This window comes from Nothobranchius furzeri, chromosome 4 (genome assembly GCF_043380555.1).
Source record: "Nothobranchius furzeri strain GRZ-AD chromosome 4, NfurGRZ-RIMD1, whole genome shotgun sequence".
Classification (NCBI taxonomy): Eukaryota; Metazoa; Chordata; class Actinopteri; order Cyprinodontiformes; family Nothobranchiidae; genus Nothobranchius; species Nothobranchius furzeri.
This window is the reverse complement of record NC_091744.1, coordinates 56,385,751-56,405,890: the sequence shown is the minus strand read 5'-3', so window position 1 is coordinate 56,405,890 and position 20,140 is coordinate 56,385,751. Positions and strand designations below refer to the sequence as shown.

Genomic DNA, 20,140 nt, shown 5'->3' with positions numbered 1-20,140 from the left:
CTTGGAAACTGCTCCGGGATTTTGAGTCTCTGTGTTTGTGTGTTCTTTTTTAGATATTTTTTGTGCAATTGTTGGACAAAATTACTTGCTGTGGCATTAATTGCACTAATAGAGCGTCCAAGGAGTCTCCACTTCATTTTTTTCGGTAAGTAAAATTATATTTATGTATTTTAGGTCACTGCCGAGCTGAGCTTAGATTTTAACATGTACTGTTTAACCATGAAATTTAAATGTAAAAGGGGAAACCCCAGTGCATTTAACATAATGCTGCACTTTAGAAAATGGGTTGAAATATAACATGTTGGTGGAGCTGCGTTCCGACTATCGGCTTGTGGAGCTCTCGGGAAACCTCTGTTTTCCACCCGGTTCTCCCCGCAGCTCGGCGCATCTCTGTCTGATCGCGGCTCCCGTCTGCTGTGCGGGCTGACGGCTTGTGGAGCTCTGGGATGGAAACCTTTCCATCCGGTTCTCCCCAGCGGCAGCTCTGCGCATCTCAGATCACAGCGGCGCTTGTCTGCTGTGCGGCTGCCGGCTTGTGGAGCTCTCGGAGACCTCTGTCTTCCACCCGGTTTTACCCAGCAGTCAGCCCGGCGTATCTCTGACTCAGAAGCTCTGGTGTTGTCCACAGTTAACTCCGGTTGTAGCTAGGTTGCTACCTCCGTTAGCTTAGCTCCCACCTCAGCGTTAGCTTTGGGTTAGCATCAGGTTAGCTTGTATCTAGTTCGACCGGGTGTCGTTAGTTGATCCCAGCCTTACAGCCCCACTCTCAGCTCCACCTGCACAAGCTTATGGACCTGCTGTTCGACTCTGTGGTGGTGGATCCTCTCCCATATCAGGAGTACTCAGAAAAAATTCCTGTTCCAGAACCTCTCTGTGCCCAATTCCAAAGACCAGACAAACGGGATGCTGTGAGCAGGCACAGGTCCAGGTTTTTAAGTGCACGTACGGTGAGCTACACAACAAGAAATTGTAATTATTAGTTAGTATTCTACTCTGTGTGGTTTTTCCTTCTTTCCTCCTCAGCCAGGCTGCACTCCTCTTGTAAATGCAGTTTAAGTAACTTTTTTGTTCAAAGTTTCACCACAAGATGGCACTGTGATTTTGTGATTGCCCTAGTAAGTTTATTTAACATGTTTATTGAAAGTATTATTTTTCATGTTTTTCAATACATTTTGTAGCATTTACAGGTGCACAGAATTAATACTTTTTGATATTTGAGTAATTTTGAATTGGTTTATTTTGATAAGGCATGTTTAAGAGCGCTGTGACGTCACTTCCTGTATCTCGAAGCTTCGGAGATTTTATTGCTGCGCATGGACAAATGTGTGCCAGTTAAGAACATTTGAGAAGAAGGTAAAGTGTTTTCAAGTCTACCGGTTTGTCTACTAGCAGGCCAAAGTGGTATGTTTATTCTTTATTTACAAATTCTGTATGTTAGCCAACTTAAGGCAACTAACTTGTTAATTTGTACATGATTTATGCTTTTTCATTAGTTCTACGGTGTTCATGTGGTGTAAAGAGTAAGAAGACGCAAGACCGCATTAAACATCAGTAAAAGGAACGCTCGTGTCTCTCGTGTATGTGAACAAGCCGGCACAGTAGAACACTACACTGCCTCGGAGGAGACGGTTGGAAGCAAGCTATTAGCAAGGGATGCTACAGACGTGCTAAGGGAAGTATCACGTGTTTGGACAAACACATGAAACAAGCTAACAAGCAGAAGCTAAATAAGCAAGCACTCAAGTTTGTGTCTTGAAAGTAGCGCAAGCGCTTGTGGATTGTTGCACTGAATGTGGCTTCTCCATCAAAAGAAATAGCAGTTTGCATCAATTAAGATTAAAGGTACATGGCCAAAATTGAAATAAGTTCATAAAAGTGATATCAAAACAAAATGGCAGATGAAAGTAAGCCCACTGTAAGTTGTGCTGAGCTTAAAACACAAGATGATGAAAGGCAAGTGGATACAGAAGAACAGCCAAATGGAGAGGAAGCTCAACAGTCCTCAATATCTATTAATTCACAATCAGAAAACCCACGCAGAAGCCAGCGCACACGCACACTCACTGAAAAGGGAAAATCTTTGGAAGATGCAAAGTTACATGGTTTGACCAAGGATTTTCAGCGATTCTATAAGAAATGGAAATATCACATAAACTCTTTTAAGAGAATGGTGAAAAATGAAGATATTGATTTAATACCTGAAGCTGTGAGTGCCATAGACGCCATTATGACTGATATCTGCAACACATATGATGATATTAGAAGGATTGAAAGTCCTGATGTAGAAATACGGAGAAGATGTGATGTTTGTTGTGCTGTCAGTGAAGCTGCCAGAGCAAAGGCAAAGTGCCTTTTGGAGGAAAATGGGGATCCAGATAGTATTCCTTGGCCAGATTCTGAATCTGTGTTTGAAAGCAGTACATCCAGCATCAGCTCAAGGATCACATTTAAGTCAAAGTCCATCTCTGAAATGTCCAGGCAGTCATCTCTAGTTTCACTGCAACAAAGACAGGAAGCTGCAGCTGAAGTGGCAGCAACAGAAGAGGTAATTAAAATAATGAAAACACAACATCAATGTGAGGAAGAAATCAGAGAACTTGAAGTTGAGGATGCAAAGAAAAGAGCCCAATTTCTAACAGAGAGCACTACAATAAAGACAAAATTGGAAGAGAAAAGAAAAGAAGTGGAACTATTGAAAGAGCTGCAAAAGCACAATGCAGCACAAGCAAGATTAAAAGTACGCTGAAAGCATAAAAAATGAGGGTGAAGAACCGCCTACTAGTGTACATTTACAAGTCAAACAAGATAGCTCCCTTCTACCATCACGCTTTCTGAATGTTCACTCAAAGCCATTCATTCCTTCTCAAGTTAAAGATCCTGCAAATCAACGATTTGTCCAGAAAACAGAAATTCCAATTGCATGTGAAGCAGCCTCCATTGATCTTGTAAAGACACTTGCTGAAGCAATCACAGCCAATAGACTTCCAGTGCCTGAACCTGCAGTCTTCACAGGTGACCCGCTGCAGTATAATGACTGGAAGCTGTCTTTTCAAACATTGGTTGATCGCAAAAATCTGCCAACACAAGAAAAGCTTTTCTTCTTGAGAAAGTACGTTGGAGGTTCAGCTAAGAAGGCTATCGAAGGTCACTTTCTAGCTGGAACAGATACAGCATATTGTGCTGCTTGGGAAATGCTCGAAGACAGATTTGGAGATCCTTTTGTGATTGGCAAGTCTTATCGTGACAAGATTCAATCATGGCCTAAAATCACAGCCAAGGACTGTAAAGATTTACGTGAGTTTGCTGATTTCTTAACAAGTGTTGAATCAGCCATTCCATATGTCCAAGGTTTACAAGTTTTAAATGACTGTGTGGAAAATCAGAGAATAGCAGCAAAGTTACCTGATTGGTTAAGTGCACGTTGGAACAGGAAAGTTACAGAGTTCCAAGATGAACACAAAATGTTTCCTGACTTCAGTCATTTTGTTAAATTTTTAAATAAAGAAGCAAGAATTGCATGCAACCCGATTACCTCACTACAGGCAATAAAGCCAACTGAATTTGATAACAAGCATCCATACAAAGACAAATCAAGAAGAAGTGGTACCCTGAGTGCTAAAACTCTTAACACAAGCTCAAATGAAAAGACATTTGTTACATGTCTCTTTTGTAAGAAACCTGGTCACACACTACATAAATGTCGAAAGATGATGGAAATATCAGTTGAAGAAAGAGTTAAGTTTGTGAAGGCTGAAAACCTGTGCTTTGGTTGCCTCAAGTATGGTCATAACTCTAAGAACTGTAAGTCTAGAAGTGTGTGCGACAGATGTCAGAAACCTCGCCCAAGTTGTCTACATCAAGACAGGGAAAAGGGGGATAAAGAGAAAAGAGCAAAGAATAATCAACAACCAACAAACCACAATCAGGAGACAGAAAAGGTGTCTGAAGCACAAGAGCAAGAATCTCAGCAAGTCACATCCAACAGAGTATTACAACAAAAATCAAAGGGTTGTACTTCCTCAGTTATCCCAGTTTATGTATCGACCGTGGATGAACCAGAGAAAGAAAGGCTTGTGTATGCTTTGCTCGACACTCAAAGTGATACAACTTTCATCCTGAAGAACACAGCTGAATCGCTGAATACAAAATTTGAACCTGTCCAACTCAAGATTTCCACTATGAGCTCCAAAACAAGGATTGTGTCAAGTCACAAGTTAAAGGACTTACAAGTAAGAGGAATGAACTCTGAAGTCAGAATCAAGCTGCCAACAACTTACACCAGAAGCTATATTCCTGCCAATAGGTCACACATTCCCACAAACACTACCGCAGAGAGTTGGCCCCATCTTTCACATCTATCAGAAGAAATGGCTCCTAAGCTCGACTGTGAAGTCGGATTGCTGATTGGATATAACTGTCCTCAAGCTTTACTCCCTCTGGAGGTGATTAGTGGCAAAAGAGACCAGCCATTTGCACAGAAATCCCTGCTTGGTTGGAGCATCATTGGTTATAGTAACTCTGAGAATGATTATGAAGATGAAATAGGAGTAAGTCATCATGTTATTGTTAAACAAGTCCTGCCAGCAGTAGAACTCACTCATAAGCTCAAAACTGAAGTCCACTTTGTAAGCAGAAACAAAGTCAAAGAAGTGATCAATCCAGCTGACATAATTAAAGTGCTGGAGATGGACTTTGTTGAAAGAAGTGTTGAGAAAGAGCCAGTGTCACAAGAAGATTTATTGTTTCTGACTAAAATGAAAGACGGTATAAAACTAAAGCAAAATGGTCATTTTGAAATGCCGCTACCCTTCAAGCAAGAAAAACCCAAACTGCCCAACAACAAACTTTGTGCAGAACTGAGACTAAAGTGCCTGGAAAGGCGCCTGAGGAAAGACGAGCACTACTTCAAAGATTATGTGGCATTCATGCATGACATCATAATAAGAGGTGATGCTGAGAAAGTACCAGAGGCTGAATTAAAAAACCAACCAGCATGGTATATACCTCACCATGGCATCTATCATCCACAAAAGCCAAAAAAGATACGTGTTGTCTTTGATTGCTCAGCTAAGTTTCAGAATACCTCTCTAAACGAACACCTTCTATCAGGCCCAGATCTCACAAATACCCTTGTTGGAGTTTTGTGTCGTTTCAGGAAAGGGCATGTGGCTATTATCTGCGACGTTGAGCGTATGTTTCATCAGTTTCAAGTCGCCCCAGAAGATCAAGATTATCTTCGATTCTTATGGTGGGAGGATGGCAATCTGGATAAGCCACCATCAGTTTTTCGTATGAGAGTGCACTTATTCGGTGCAGCATCCTCGCCTGGATGCGCGAACTTTGGATTTAAGCACCTAGCTGCTCAAGGTGAAGGCAAGTTTAGTGAAGCTGCTGTGAAGTTTGTACAACGCAACTTCTACGTGGATGATGGGTTGGCCAGCGTGGACTCAGAGCAAGAAGCAATTCTGCTTGTGAAAGAAGCCAGAGAACTCTGTAACACAGGAAAGCTCCACCTACATAAGTTCATCAGCAACAGCAAAACAGTGATTGCCACTATCCCAAAGAAAGAATGTGCAGCTGGAGCAACTGATTTGGACCTAGCTCTTGGTGAGCCAAAGATGGAAAGGGCTTTAGGGGTCCATTGGTGTGTAACCTCAGACACATTTTGCTTTAGAGTTGTTGTAAAGGACAACCCCTTCACTAGAAGAGGAGTGCTCTCCACAGTGGCTTCAATATTTGACCCACTTGGATTTGTTGCTCCATTCATTCTAGTTGGCAAAAGAATCCTTCAAAGAATGTGTCAGAAAAAACTGGGTTGGGATGAGCCACTTCCAGAAGATCTCAAACCTCAATGGGAAGCTTGGCTCAGGGACCTTCAAAACTTGTCTTCCATAAAGATACCACGTTGTTATGTACCACCAACATTCAACCAAGATCTGAAGTATGAGTTGCACAGTTTTGCTGATGCCAGTGAACACGGTTATGGGGAGTGCTCATACTTAAGAACTGTGACCAAATCTGGAAACGTGCAATGCACCCTTGTGATGGGGAAAGCCAGAGTAGCTCCTACTAAAGTGGTTACCATCCCAAGATTGGAGCTTTCAGCGGCTGCAGTAGCTGCAAAAACTGCTAACTTTCTAAAGAACGAGTTAGAAATCCAAGATCTTCAGCAGTACTACTGGACTGATTCCAAGGTCGTTCTTGGCTATATAAACAATGACGCAAAACGATTCCATGTATTTGTTGCCAACAGAGTACAGAGAATCAAGTCAAGTACAGAACCAAGTCAATGGCATTACGTTGCCTCTCAACAAAATCCTGCTGATCACGCATCACGTGGAGTCATGACAAAGGAACTTGTAGACTCCAATTGGTTCACAGGACCGAGCTTCTTATGGGATAAGGAACTACCAAAACAAGAAATCGAAGTGAACGAGATCAGTACGGAAGACCCAGAACTCAAGGTTGCACAAGTTTTCACAGTGAAGACAAAAGAAGATAAACCTTTCTCAGAGCGACTGCACAAGTTTTCAGATTGGACAAGAGCTGTCAAAGCAATAGCAAGACTACGGCGACGTGTAAAGTATGCAAAAAACTTAAATGAAATGCCCAAGGAAAGCACAACGCTAGATGAAAGAAAGGATGCAGAGGAGTTCATTTTACGCACCATCCAAAGTGAATCATTTGGCACAGAAATCAAGTCGCTCAAAGAAAAGGAAGAAGTCAAGGCATCAATCTCCAAGTTACACCAGTTAAGTCCATTCCTTGACAAACACAATATCCTGAGGGTGGGAGGAAGACTAACACAAGCGTCACTCCATCCAGCCAAAAGAGCATCATGTTTCACAGCTTCTCATCAAACACTTCCATGAGAAGATACATCATCAAGGTCGAGGGATGACAGTCAATGAAATACGTGCTAATGGCATATGGATTATTGGCTGCAGTACAGAAGTGTCATCGTTCATATACAAATGTGTTAAATGCAGGAAATACAGGAAATGCAATCAAGATCAACGGATGAACGATTTGCCATCTGAAAGACTGGAAGCCACCCCTCCATTTACATACAGCGGTATGGACTGCTTCGGCCCATTCTGTGTAAAGGAAGGGAGGAAAGAATTAAAGAGATATGGACTGTTGTTTACATGCATGTGCTCAAGAGCTATCCATATAGAAGTCCTGGTTGACCTCAGTACAGACTGTTTTCTCAATGCACTTCGTTGTTTCATCGCAATACGTGGCAAGATCAGTCAATTACATTGCGATCAAGGCACTAATTTCGTTGGTGCAAGAAACGAACTGTTCCCGCAAGCAACTCAAGAGAAGGTTAAAGAGCTGGGCATTACTTTTGTTTTCAACCCACCTGCTGCTAGTCATATGGGCGGAGTCTGGGAGAGACAGATCCGTACTATAAGGAATGTTCTAAGATCCATTCTCGACCAGTCTGCCTCAAGATTAGATACTTCATCATTAAGAACTTTCATGTATGAAGCCATGGCAATTGTAAATAGTCGACCATTAACTGTGGAGTGTATCAACGACCCTGTAGGGCCAGAGCCGCTGACGCCAAACCATATTTTGACCATGAAGTCAGAAGTGATCTCACCACCATCTGGCGAATTTGTCAAAGAAGATCTTTATCTGCAGAAAAGGTGGAAAAGAGTGCAGTATTTGGCTAATGTATTTTGGACCAGATGGAGAAAGGAGTACCTGTTAAACCTGCAGCAGAGAAGAAAGTGGAATAAGAACCGCAGAAACACACAGATAAATGACATTGTTCTGCTACAAGAGGATTGTGTTCCAAGGAACCAATGGAAACTTGCCAGAGTAGTAGAAGTCACCCCAGGAGCTGACGGCAGAGTCAGAAAGGTGAAACTTCTCATCGGTGACACTACTCGGAACAACAAAGGAAAACATTCAGCTAAGACCGTTTTAGAAAGACCTATACACAAGACTGTACTTTTGCTTGAAGCAGAGTAAGGGCTCATAAGTAATGTCTATTTTGTAATATTGCTAAGTTCATTATCTTGTTTATTCATATTTAGAATCACCCATGCTAGTTGCAGTGTGATGGTGGGAGTGTAAATGCAGTTTAAGTAACTTTTTTGTTCAAAGTTTCACCACAAGATGGCACTGTGATTTTGTGATTGCCCTAGTAAGTTTATTTAACATGTTTATTGAAAGTATTATTTTTCATGTTTTTCAATACATTTTGTAGCATTTACAGGTGCACAGAATTAATACTTTTTGATATTTGAGTAATTTTGAATTGGTTTATTTTGATAAGGCATGTTTAAGAGCGCTGTGACGTCACTTCCTGTATCTCGAAGCTTCGGAGATTTTATTGCTGCGCATGGACAAATGTGTGCCAGTTAAGAACATTTGAGAAGAAGGTAAAGTGTTTTCAAGTCTACCGGTTTGTCTACTAGCAGGCCAAAGTGGTATGTTTATTCTTTATTTACAAATTCTGTATGTTAGCCAACTTAAGGCAACTAACTTGTTAATTTGTACATGATTTATGCTTTTTCATTAGTTCTACGGTGTTCATGTGGTGTAAAGAGTAAGAAGACGCAAGACCGCATTAAACATCAGTAAAAGGAACGCTCGTGTCTCGTGTATGTGAACAAGCCGGCACACCTCTAATGTGGCTATAACAGAAGGTGCATCCTCACTGTAACCATCATCTCATCTGGCAGGAGAACAAAAACACTAGGTGGCCAGTCACTCATCTGCATTTTGTTGTTTTTCAATAAAGAATGACAAATTATTTAAGTTTATGGGTTTTTTAGCACACAAATATCCATCTGTAAAAAATATCTACAAAGCTAATCATTACATAACAAGTATGATTGGGTTTTGCAATATGGCACTCTGTTTATTTTAGTAAGATTTTTAAACCAAGTAAAGTTAGTAAAGAACACATTTCGAAACAACTTGGCATAAATGATTCTTCCTTCCTTTTTTGTCTTAACCAAAGAAATTCCAGTAATTGAGCAAAAGGGCGGATCCCAGACGCCCACAGGAACCAGGAGCAGGGTGGGGGGAGGGGGACCCGGAGGGAGGGCCCAGAGGACGAAGGAGAGGCGGCAGGGATCAGCAGAGTCCGGGGGCCGACGCCTGCAGCAGATGAGGCGATGGGCCCTTGGAGGCCGGCGGAGGAGGCGATGGGCCCTTGGAGGCCGGCGCCTGCGTCAGAAGAGGAGGCGACGGGCCCCTGGAGGCCGGCGCCTGCGGCAGATGAGGAGGCGACGGGCCTTTGGAGGCCGGCGCCTGCGGCAGAAGAGAAGGCGACGGGCCCTTGGAGGCCGGCGCCTGCGGCAGAAGAGGAGGCGACGGGCCCTTGGAGGCCGGCACCTGTGGCAGATGAGGAGGCGACGGGCCCTTGGAGGCCGGCGCCTGTGGCAGATGAGGAGGCGACGGGCCCTTGGAGGCCGGCGCCTGCGGCAGAGGAGGAGGCGACGGGCCCTTGGGGGCCTGCGTCTACGATAGAAGAGCCCTGCAGGCTGGGCCGGTGACAAAGTCTCTGCAGGCTGGGCCGGTGACAAAGTCTCTGCAGGCTGGGCCGGAGCAACCTCCAGAACCACCATCGGAACCGGAGACGGTGGGGACGCTGGACCGGAAGGAGCGTCGACCTCTGGAGTGCAGGGAGCATCCTCAGACGAGGCGACTTCAGAGGAGGCGACATCATCAGACGAGCAGACTTCAGAGGCGCCGACTTGGGAGGCGACGTCATCAGACGAGCCGACCTGGGAGGAGACGTCATCAGACGAGCCGACTTCAGACGAGGCGACTTGGGAGGCGACGTCAGACGAGCCGACTTCAGAGGGGGCGACTTGGGAGGCGACATCAGACGAGCCGACTTCAGAGGGGGCGACTTGGGAGGAGACTTCGTCAGACGAGCCGACTTCAGGGGAGGCGACGTCGTCAGACGAGCCAACTTCAGGGGAGGCGACGTCGTCAGGGGAGGCGACTTCAGGGGAGGCCACGTCGTCAGACGAGCCGACTTCAGGGGAGGCGACGTCATCAGACGAGCCAACTTCAGAGGAGGCGACGTCAGACGAGCCGACTTCAGACGAGCCGACTTGAGAGGAGGCGACGTCAGACGAGCTGTCAACTTCTGACTAGCCGACTTCAGAGGAAGCGACGACGTCATCAGACGAGCCGACTTCAGAGGAGGCGACGTCATCAGACGAGCCGACTTCAGAGGAGGCGACGTCATCGGACGAGCCGACTTCAGAGGCGACGCCTTCGGACACGTCGACTTCAGAACAGGAACGGGCGTCGACTTCAGAACAGGAATGGGCGTCGACTTCAGAGCAGGAACGGGCGTCGACCACCATCGACTTCTGGTCCTTTGATTTTCGGACCGTCGACCTCTGGACCGGAACCGGAGCCGTCTGCTTCTGGCCCGGAGGAGTCGGCTTCTGGTCCCTCGACTTCTGGACCGCCGAGTTTTGGACCGGATCCGGTACCGTCTGCTTCCGGGTCGGTAGCAGGGCCGCTGCTAGGAGAGCTTGGAGCGATGGGGAGAGGCGGGAGGTCAGCTCTTCCAGCTCTAGCTCCCTGAGGCTGAGCGCCCAACGGAGCTGGGCCAGCTCAGCCCGCTGACCGGCGAGCTCCGCTGGGTGAACCCCGCGCTCGTTTCTCTGGCCCTGAGACGAGGAGAATAGAGCATCCAGGTGAGACTCCTGGCGGCTGAGGAGCTCGCGGAACCGGCCGAGCTCCGCCCGTTGCTCTATCAGCCGGGCTGCGATTGCTGCTCCTTCCTCTGCAGGCGACGGAGGCACCGGTTCGGCAGGAGACGGGACTGGTGGTCTGGCCATGGGCGTGTCCGAACTGCCGCGCCGGGCACGGCCAGCGGCGGGCTCGAAGCTCCGTCCAGAAGCGCAGGGCTGCGGTGGCTTCCGGCGTCTCTCCCCACGCCGTGGACCGACTCCGGGGGAACAGATCGCCAGCCTCGTGCCCTCATAGCTGGAGCGATCTGGCAGCGGCTCCCGGTCCAAACATGCCTCCGGTTCCGGGAGGACAGAGAGGAACGCCGCGGCCGAAGGTCGACGATGCCGGCGGCGGCGAGGCGGAGCTGGGGCTGGAGAGGGAGAAGCCGGCTGGTGGGTCGGGGTAAGACGCTGGAGCAGGTTCTCCCAAGGCAGAATCTCCCGGCTGGATTCATCAACGGGTTCAGTTGGTGTCATTCTGTCACTCGTGCCGGTGAAGTGAGCCGAGGAAAGGCGAGGATCCAGACCGGGGAGGAAACAAGCAGACCTTCTGACAATGATTTATTGGGACGCACGCTGGACAATGAAACAATGACACCACAAGGAACACAGAACAGAAGGGGTTTAAATACACGAGGAGCGGGAGCTATGGTGATTGGGAAACAAGAGGCAGGTGGGAGCACTTAATGGAGACACAGACTACAACCTAGGAGAAGACAGGACAGGGTGTGACACTCAGCCCGCCCCAACCGAACCAGGAGACACAGACGTTCAGGGAGGCCAAGGTTGTCTCAGAGGGTCTCTGCAGCTCTCTGGGCACCGCGCATTACATAGCTGTCTCCAATGATCCAAATGGCTACGGAGAAAAAAATAACAGGTTTGGCCTTGCGGTTTTAAGTACAAAATCATACATGAAGTGGTCAAGACAGGTATTTGGAACTTACACTTGCTATGTTGTGTAGCTGATGTTGGAGACACACAGGCTGCCATGGTGATCTTTTAACAGATCTAATTAAAAAATGTAATAAAAGAATGAAACTTAAAAACTCAAAGACCTTATTTCATATTTACTAATCAGCTATGGCTGATTTATTGTTTGGATCACAGTGAGTTACACTAATTCTAATATATTTTTATTTCTATTATACATACATACTTTTTAATTATTATTTTCACATGACTGTTATCAGGCTGTCTTGTTCTGGTTCTCATGATAATAATTCTGTTTCTTCCAGTAAGTTATCTTGTGCTTACTTCATCTGTATAATGTCTCTTTACTTTTGGTACTGAGTCCAGAATAAAGGCTACTTGGCTGTACAAGGCAAATGTATTTAGCCTGCTAATTTATCTCAAATACTAATAACTACCGTATTTTCCGGACTATAAATCCCACTTTTTTACATAGTCTGGCCGGTCCTGCTACTCCGGAACGAACAAAACATGTAGGCTACACCGCGCTGCTGCGGGCCGACTCCGACCCAAGAATGAGTTCCCCTGTCCCACTGGGAGGGTTTCAAACACCGCCATCCTCTACTGGAGACTGTGGCGCGCTGCTGCGCCCGTGTTGTTTATTCTGTTATTGTTACCGGTGCTTGTCTTGCAATGTGAAACGCTTGGTCTCAGATTTTGTAAGAAAATTAATAAAAGGTCCCCCCAAAATACGACATATATGTTTTTCTCTTCTTTATTATACATTTAATGGCTGGTGTAACTCAGGAGCGACTTATAGTCCGGAAAATATAGTATGTTAATTATATTGAAAACTTGCTCAAAGCAAAATATATTTTCATTACGGAAATAAATTATAAACTTACCGATTTAATACTTTTTTAATCAAGGTACTTTTCACGAAAAAAGCACCGCAAACCTCCACCTAAACTTCGTGTGAGCTTCAGGTCGATGGGTGTTCCACAGAGTTAGCTCCGGTTGGGTTGAAGCTAGGTAGCTACATCCGTTAGCTTAGCTCCCACCTCCGCGTTAGCTTTGGGTTAGCCAGGGTTAGCTTCAGGTTAGCTTGTAGCTAGTTCGACCGGGTGTCGTCAGTTGATCCTAGCCTTACAGCCCCACCCTCAGCTCCTCCTCTCTTCCCTTTTATGTAATTGTCTGGGCTTGACGAAACCTGTGACACGGTCAAAATGTCGGTGGTGGCCACCTCCCATTTGGCCTCAAAAACGTGATATTGGAGCCTATAGAAAGGAATTGTCCAGTATATTTATGTCGATGGTGTCACCACAGCTCAGGACAGAAAGCAAAGGAGGACAAAAGTGACCAAGAATGCAAAAATATAAAATTAAATATGACAACACACTATATACAACAGTAGTTCCTATGTGGACACATACACAGTACGCATTTTGGATTGGAGTAGTGAAACAATGTGGGAGTACATAAAAAGTATCAGCTGTGCTGCTACAACTACTACTGTGCAAGTGGTAGATTTATTTAAATAAAAAATATGTCATATTAAATCTTGCCAAACCTTAAGTGACACATAGAGTCTATTCGTCACTCATGCACTTACCGTGTGTCTAAAGTGTTCTATGTGGGAGGTATAACCATTCACCTCCAGGTACAGTATAAAGAGCCTGAGCTGAAAACCATGAAAACTCATTGGAGATTGAGGGTGAATAGTCTGCACTCTGGTGGACATTGAGAGAAATGTATAAGTCCTAAAGCAATGAGAGTCTCACTGATCATGATGCTCAGTTGTCATTTCATGTAAAATCTCCCAGATGTTTCCTTAAGCTAAAGTTGCAGTTGTGTAAAAATCTCAATAAGCTAAAGTTGCAGTTGTGTAAAAATCATGATATATATCTAAACACCAGTTCCATCACATAAAGTCCACCTGTCTGTAGCCTGTTTAAATCTTCTGTTACCTGTTTTACCTCTGAAACCTTTTCATAATAAAGAGAGAGTGCACCATTTAAAAATAAAATGTCTAAATAAAATCTGATGATGTTAAAAATCCACAAATTTTCATTTAAAAAATATTACTTTGGAAGCAATATATAATCTAACAGAACAATCCCGGGGTGACTAAGTTATATAAAGTGAAAACTGTTGATTTGTTTCCTTTAGTTTGTCACTAAGCAGCCAGCTGTGATCAGCAGCAACACGAACATATGATCAGACCTGCTGCATCAGTGTCACAACCTGGTGAAAAATTAAAACCAGGATAAATATTTGTCATATCTTTAACCTAAAACTAACTTCAGCATGGTTTAATTTAGAAAGAAAGAACGAAAGAAAGAAAGCAATTTTTATATAGCACCTCTCAAGATAAAATCATGAGGCGCTTCACAAAAACAAAAAAATGAAAGTAATAAAGATTTTTTTCAATGATAAAAAAATATGTTTAAAATGAAAAAAATAATACGAATAATTGTGATTGAAAAATGTAAGGTAAGGGAGAGAGAAAACAAATAGGAAAGAGGGAAATCGGTGGATCCTGGGAAAGGTGGAGTAGGTAGAAAGAGCAGAATAAGGAGAGGGTGATGAAGGTCACCAAAACCAGCCTGAACAGGTGAATTGTCAGCTGCTTTTTAAAGGAGACCCATGAGTCCACTGATCTTAGGCTCAGGGGGAGAGGGGTCCAGAGTCTGGGGGCCACAGCAGCAAATGATCTGTCACCTTTGGTCTTTAACCTAGTGCATTGCACAACCAGTGGGTTTTGGTCACCGGACGTCAGGGGCCTGCTGGGGGTGTAGGGACTAAGAAGATCACCAATGTAAGATGGTGCTTGTCCGTGTAAGGCCCTATAGACCAGAACCAGGATCTTGAAATGAACCCTGAAGTTGACTGGCAGCCAGTGAAGCTGGAGGAGAAGCGGGGTGATGTGGGTGTACTTGACGATTTTGTCAGAAGCCGAGCACAGGCTGAACCACCTGTAGACGGTTGAGGGAGGTTTTGCTCAGACAAGCGAAAAGCAAGTTGCAGTGGTCAAAGCGTGAGAGATGAAGGTGAGGATAACAATCTCAAATTCAGAGCGGGGCAGAATGGGACTCAGCTTAGCAAAGTTTTATTTATTTTTTTCTTAATTTATTTCATTTATTATTAAAATAGAAAAACAAAACAATACTAACAAATAAATTGAGGTCTCTCAAACCAAGAAAATGAAAAGGGAACAGAAAGAAGAAAACTTATGTTTATGCCCCATTTTAACTAAAATGACATTTTTACAATGAAATAACAATAATTATAAATTAACCTATACAAAGTAATTGCTCGACTGGTTAGCTGACTTGAGTTCAATTTGTAAAGACGAAAGAGAAAATTATTAGTAATAATAACAATTCAAAAAGCAAAAAGATTTTTGCACATATACCTATTCATACATCGCATGCCCATATGCTCGCACATACTTCATCTATACATATACATGTAGACATATACATGTATCCACTACACACATACACATACACATACATACATACATATTTATACATACACACATGAATATACCTACGCACATCTCTATAGCTTTATTTTTTTTTTTTATATAATTGATTTGCACGTTTATGATTCCAGTACTTCATTTTTAATTAGTTTTTTAAAAGTAAATATTGTTTTTGCATCCTTGATTACATTACCTAGCTTATTCCATATTTTAACTCCATATATAGAGACACAGCACTCCTTTATAATTATTCTATGCTTAGGTATTGTAAATAATTCATGTCCTTTTAGTTCATATTTACTCTATCTTTTTATAAATTTTCTTAGTAAATTTTAAGGAAGGGTTTTTTGTTTGCATTATACATACATTTAGAAATATTGTAGTCCACTAGGTCATGGAATTTTTATGTTTTTGTTTTTATGAATAACGGGTTAGATGGATCTCTGTAATTACTCCTTGTTATGATTCTTATTGCTTTTTTTTTTGCAATATATAGATAGAATTAGTACAAGTTTTAAATGTTGTGCCCCAGATTTCTATACAATAGTTCAAATATGGTGCAATAAGTGAATTATATAATAAATATAGGGAGTTATCATCCAGTGACCATTTGATTCTATGTAACATTGCAATTGTTTTAGCAATTTTAGTTTTCACATTGCTTATATGTGGCTTCTACATTTTCATCGATTATAACCCCCACTGTGGTGGAGCTCATATCGGAGGGAGAAGAGTCTGCCTATAGGCACGAAGTGCAGTGGCTGACAGTGTGGTGCACAGAGAACAACCTGCTTCTGAACACAACAAAGACTAAAGAAATTGTTGTGGATTTTAGGAAAAAGAAAACTGATAGCAGTCCACTCTTCATCAACAGGGACTGCGTGGAGAGGGTGTCTGATTTCCGCTTACTGGGTGTACACATCACTGATGACCTGTTCTGGGGTGTGAACACAACAGTGATGGCAAAGAAGTCTCAACAGAGACTTTATTTCCTGAGGGTGCTCAGGAAAAAACATCTCACAAAAACTGCTGGTGTCCTATCAGTGTTCCATAGAGAGCATCTTGTGCTACTACTTCTGCACGTGGTGCTCTAGCTGCACATCAGCACAGAGGAAATCACTCCAAAGGATTGTGGAGACTGCCCAGCAGATCATCAGCTGTCGTTTGTCTTCTCTGGATGAACTACACAACTTTCGCTACCTCAGGAGAGCAGAAAGCACCCTAAAAGATCCCTCACACCCTGCTCATGATTTGTTCCAACTACTGCCATCAGGCAAAAGATACATGAGCATTAAAACAAGGACAAAAAGACTACACAGCAGCTTTTATCCTGTGGCTATCAGGGCACTGAATGGCAATTAATCCCCCCCCCCCCCCCCATTCTTCTCAATTCAACTTTATGTGCAATATATAAATAAACTGGTGCAATATTATTATGTATATATTGTTAGCTTGTCTTTCACACATAGTCAGTGCGAAATGATTCAAGTGCAGAGGTTTGTATGAAGTATTGCTCCCCTATTTTATTCTAATATATATATATATATATATATATATATATATATATATATATATATATATTAGATTCTTTTATCTTATATATATATATATATATATATATATATATACATATATATATATATATATATATATATATATATATATATATATATATATACATATATATATATATATATATATATATATATATATATATATATATATATATATATATATATATATATGTATATATATATATATATATATATATATATATATATATTTATTTATCTCATGTAAATTCAATTTCGGACACGGGGATTGCATCTAATTTCGTTGTACTTGTTTCAATGACAGTAAAGGTTATTCTGATTCTGATTCTTAACGCTACACCCTCTTATGTTCTTTTTAAACCTTTTCAATCCGTTATTTTTCTTGTTTAATAAAACCAAATCACAACTGTTGATGCATACATTTGGAAAGAATTAAACTTTTAAAGAAATGTCGCCATCGTGTGTTAAACTTCTGCAATTTCTCTGACACATTTTCCACACTGCTTTATAAACCAACCTTGATTTAGAAATAGAGGTCACCCATTGGTCAATGAAAGTGACGTATGTATTATACTTATTTCGGATTGGCTTGTTTAACGCTCAGGCAGCATCATAGTATTGCAACATTTTTGATAGCTTTTGCTATGAAAGTGGCTTAACTTTGACAATCAGCAGGTTAGTAACTTTAGTATTATACTGTTTTGTTACATTCAAATGCGGGCACGATCCTATTGATGGTGTTTTAAAACGTTCACGTATATACGAGTTATTTTCGAACTCAAGTTTGATTCTTACAATTAGCACTGTGCTAGCAATGTTACTGTACTGATTTTGAGGTCCTTATTAACCGCTTCAGACGTTTGTAAACAAGCTTTGCTGTTTCCTGGGTGTAGTAACAGTCCGTGCTTGGTCCGAGCTGCGTTTGGCGTCCCTACATAATCATTTTAAATGTGGCGGTTTGCATCAACATGGGAGGCGTAGCATGAGCCGCCCGAAGTTAGATTATGTTGCTAGGCAACAGATAATCCTCTGTATAATGTTATGGATGGTTTCCGCTGTAATTTAAATGTGTTGTTTCCATCCTGTATTGACAAGAGCGGAAATGTGGTAATTTATTTGGTCAATTTAAAGCTAATAAAACAAAAATCATAATTTCTACAGTAGGTTGCTATGGTGACAGCCAAGAAGCTACAACACTTATTACGTTCATGGAACGCAGACCTTAGCTAGCGGAAGAACTGCTCATGTGATTGGCGTCCAAACACTGATAACAACATAAACGTGTTATTTTGTTATACGTAACCCTTACTGTTGCTACGGGGGAGCAGATGGAGCCTTAAGGTACGCTGTAAATTTGCACCTTTGGTTAACATAACAGTCATCTGTTACCGAGCATTGTAGCGGTAATAACATAGCCGTAAGACAGCCGCTACGCAGTGTCATCTCCCGATATATGGAGTCAGTCAAATTCACAAAAACAACCCTTGTTATTACTGAATGACGATCACTGATATCCTTATCATCAAGCGACACCACCGACTGTCTAATCCGCTTTCTACGTCTTATTTTAGGGATGGGAGAGCTGCCTGTGGTGACCCCCCGGGAGCAGATGAGTGGAAGGTAGTCACTCTTCAAAGTCAACGCTGTACTGACAAATACCATGAAGAAGATATTTAGCTTCACAAAGAAAAAGAAACAGCAGTTTGGCACACCTGACAATGGCAGTGTGCTGTCTGCTGGCTATGACCTGAAGGAGAAAGACCTTGGGAAGGTTCACAAGGCTGCTTTTATCGGTGATCTGGTTAAGCTAAAGCAGCTCGCTAAGAAGAATGATATCAATCAACTTGACAAGGAGAACAGGTGAGGAAAGTTGCTGCTGTGCACATCTATGTAAACAATCTACAGGAACAAGAAAAAATCATCTCTTACTCTTCTGGGATAGAGCATAGTTAATATAGTTTTATGACTAGGTCTTATACGTTTACTGTGAACAAACAAGAATCTGTATAATTTATTTTTAACAGCAAACTACTGTTAGTGTGTTGTCTTAATTGCATGACACCTCAGGTGTTTTTTTTTCTTATATTTCCAGGAAGGATCTCATTTCCTGTTTGCATATAGCATGTGTCAGAAGCATAAGTGCTTTAAAGGGTGAAATTCATTTAGATTGTTTTGCACTGAACATAAAATTCATAATTTTATGAGGAAAAAAGTGAAGTTCAAGTTCAATGGGTTAGAGTAATAATTAACATGTCAGTAAGAGACTTTTGTTCACCTTTAAATGTTCTTGTTGTGAGAAACTCTCCTCTGTACTTTTGCAGAACAGCACTTCATATTGGTTGTGCAAGTGGTCATGCAGACGTGGTCCAGTTCCTTGTTGAGAGCAAAGCCAAGCTTAACCTATGTGACAATCAAAATAGATCCGCCTTAATGAAGGTAATCCTGGACACTGATGCTGATTCAGACCAAATTCAGTAATAAACATCACCTTTGCTGTTGCTTCTAGCTGAGGACATAAAGTATATTCTTTGCTTTTACAGGCGGTGCAAGGCCAACATGAGCGCTGTGTGAACATTTTGTTAGAAAATCATGCAGAGCCCAACCTCGTGGACATCAATGGCAACACAGCTCTCCATTTAGCAGCAAACATCCCATCCATATCCACAGCAGTGCTATTGTTGGAATATGGGGCTGACATCAACACTCATAACAAGGTGATTTTTGCTCCATACACACACCTGTATAGATGCATCTCAAGTGTGTGTCAGCTACAGCATGGTGCTAGTAAATAAGCTAAGTGTGAACTACGCTTTAGGAGGGCTTCACACCTCTGACTGTAGCGGTTCGGGAGGATCACATAGAAATGGCCGAGTTTCTCCTGAAAGAGTCTGCTGATGTCAATGCTGTGGACCAAGAACAAAGGCTAGTGTTAAAACACACGTCTACTTTAATCATGACTAATAAAGATCGAGTGTTTGATTATTAACAAATATAACAATTTGAGGTCATTCGTTTTAACCTCCAGATCTCCTTTAATGTTGGCTGCTGGTAATGGACAAATCAGTATGGTGAAGCTGCTGCTGAAGTTCAACGCAGACATCACACTCACAGACTCCAAAGGGCTGCCAGCTGAGGAGTATGCACTGATGACGGGCCATCATCCGTGAGTCTTAGGATGGGATTCACTGTGGAATTTGTGGCTTTGCAGGGCGACTGAATGACTAAATCAGTTAGTGTCCTGTCTCGGTTTGCAGTTGCTCCCTCCTGATCACAGAGCACGCTACGCAGAGGACCGGGGGGGCCTTGGTGTTAAATCAGGGTCCAAGCAAGAAGAAAAAAGGCTTGGGTAACCCTTCTCAGGACGTTGAAGCAGGCTTGTCTTTGGGAGGACCAGCCACTGACAAAAACAGTTAAGCAGATTTTGATTCATAGTGTTTTAGTAAATGAAAATAAACTTTATTGTGTCTGTTCAT

At 42.7% G+C, this 20,140-nt stretch overlaps 3 protein-coding genes across 5 annotated transcripts in view; 2 read left to right on the top strand and 1 right to left on the bottom strand.

Annotated features, from left to right (window-relative positions):
* The first annotated feature begins 836 nt into the window (after nt 1-836).
* LOC129153535 (uncharacterized) lies at nt 837-8,604 on the top strand. Its single transcript, XM_054732855.2, has 2 exons — nt 837-1,401; nt 1,494-8,604. The coding sequence occupies exon 2, from the start codon at nt 3,192-3,194 to the stop codon at nt 6,870-6,872; it is 3,681 nt and encodes a 1,226-aa protein (XP_054588830.1). The 5' UTR covers nt 837-1,401; nt 1,494-3,191; the 3' UTR covers nt 6,873-8,604.
* Nucleotides 7,014-10,826, bottom strand: LOC139069793 (uncharacterized). The gene is made up of 5 exons (XM_070550745.1): nt 10,476-10,826; nt 10,037-10,168; nt 9,814-9,940; nt 9,426-9,670; nt 7,014-7,097 (listed from the first exon to the last, which is right to left on the bottom strand). The coding sequence occupies exons 1-5, from the start codon at nt 10,824-10,826 to the stop codon at nt 7,014-7,016; spliced, it is 939 nt and encodes a 312-aa protein (XP_070406846.1).
* A 6,417-nt stretch (nt 10,827-17,243) lies between these two features.
* ankrd26 (ankyrin repeat domain containing 26) overlaps nt 17,244-20,140 on the top strand; it is a 41,972-nt gene continuing 39,075 nt past the window's right edge. For 2 of the 3 annotated variants that reach the window (XM_054732852.2, XM_054732850.2), the window contains exons 1-7: nt 17,244-17,342; nt 18,239-18,527; nt 18,989-19,103; nt 19,208-19,381; nt 19,483-19,589; nt 19,693-19,830; nt 19,922-20,076. In XM_054732852.2, the coding sequence (XP_054588827.1) occupies nt 18,328-18,527; nt 18,989-19,103; nt 19,208-19,381; nt 19,483-19,589; nt 19,693-19,830; nt 19,922-20,076 (889 nt within the window). In that variant the 5' untranslated portion in view covers nt 17,244-17,342; nt 18,239-18,327. Of the gene's footprint in view, nt 17,343-17,881; nt 18,009-18,238; nt 18,528-18,988; nt 19,104-19,207; nt 19,382-19,482; nt 19,590-19,692; nt 19,831-19,921; nt 20,077-20,140 lie in introns of those variants that run through there. The other variant, XM_054732851.2, reaches the window with a different exon arrangement.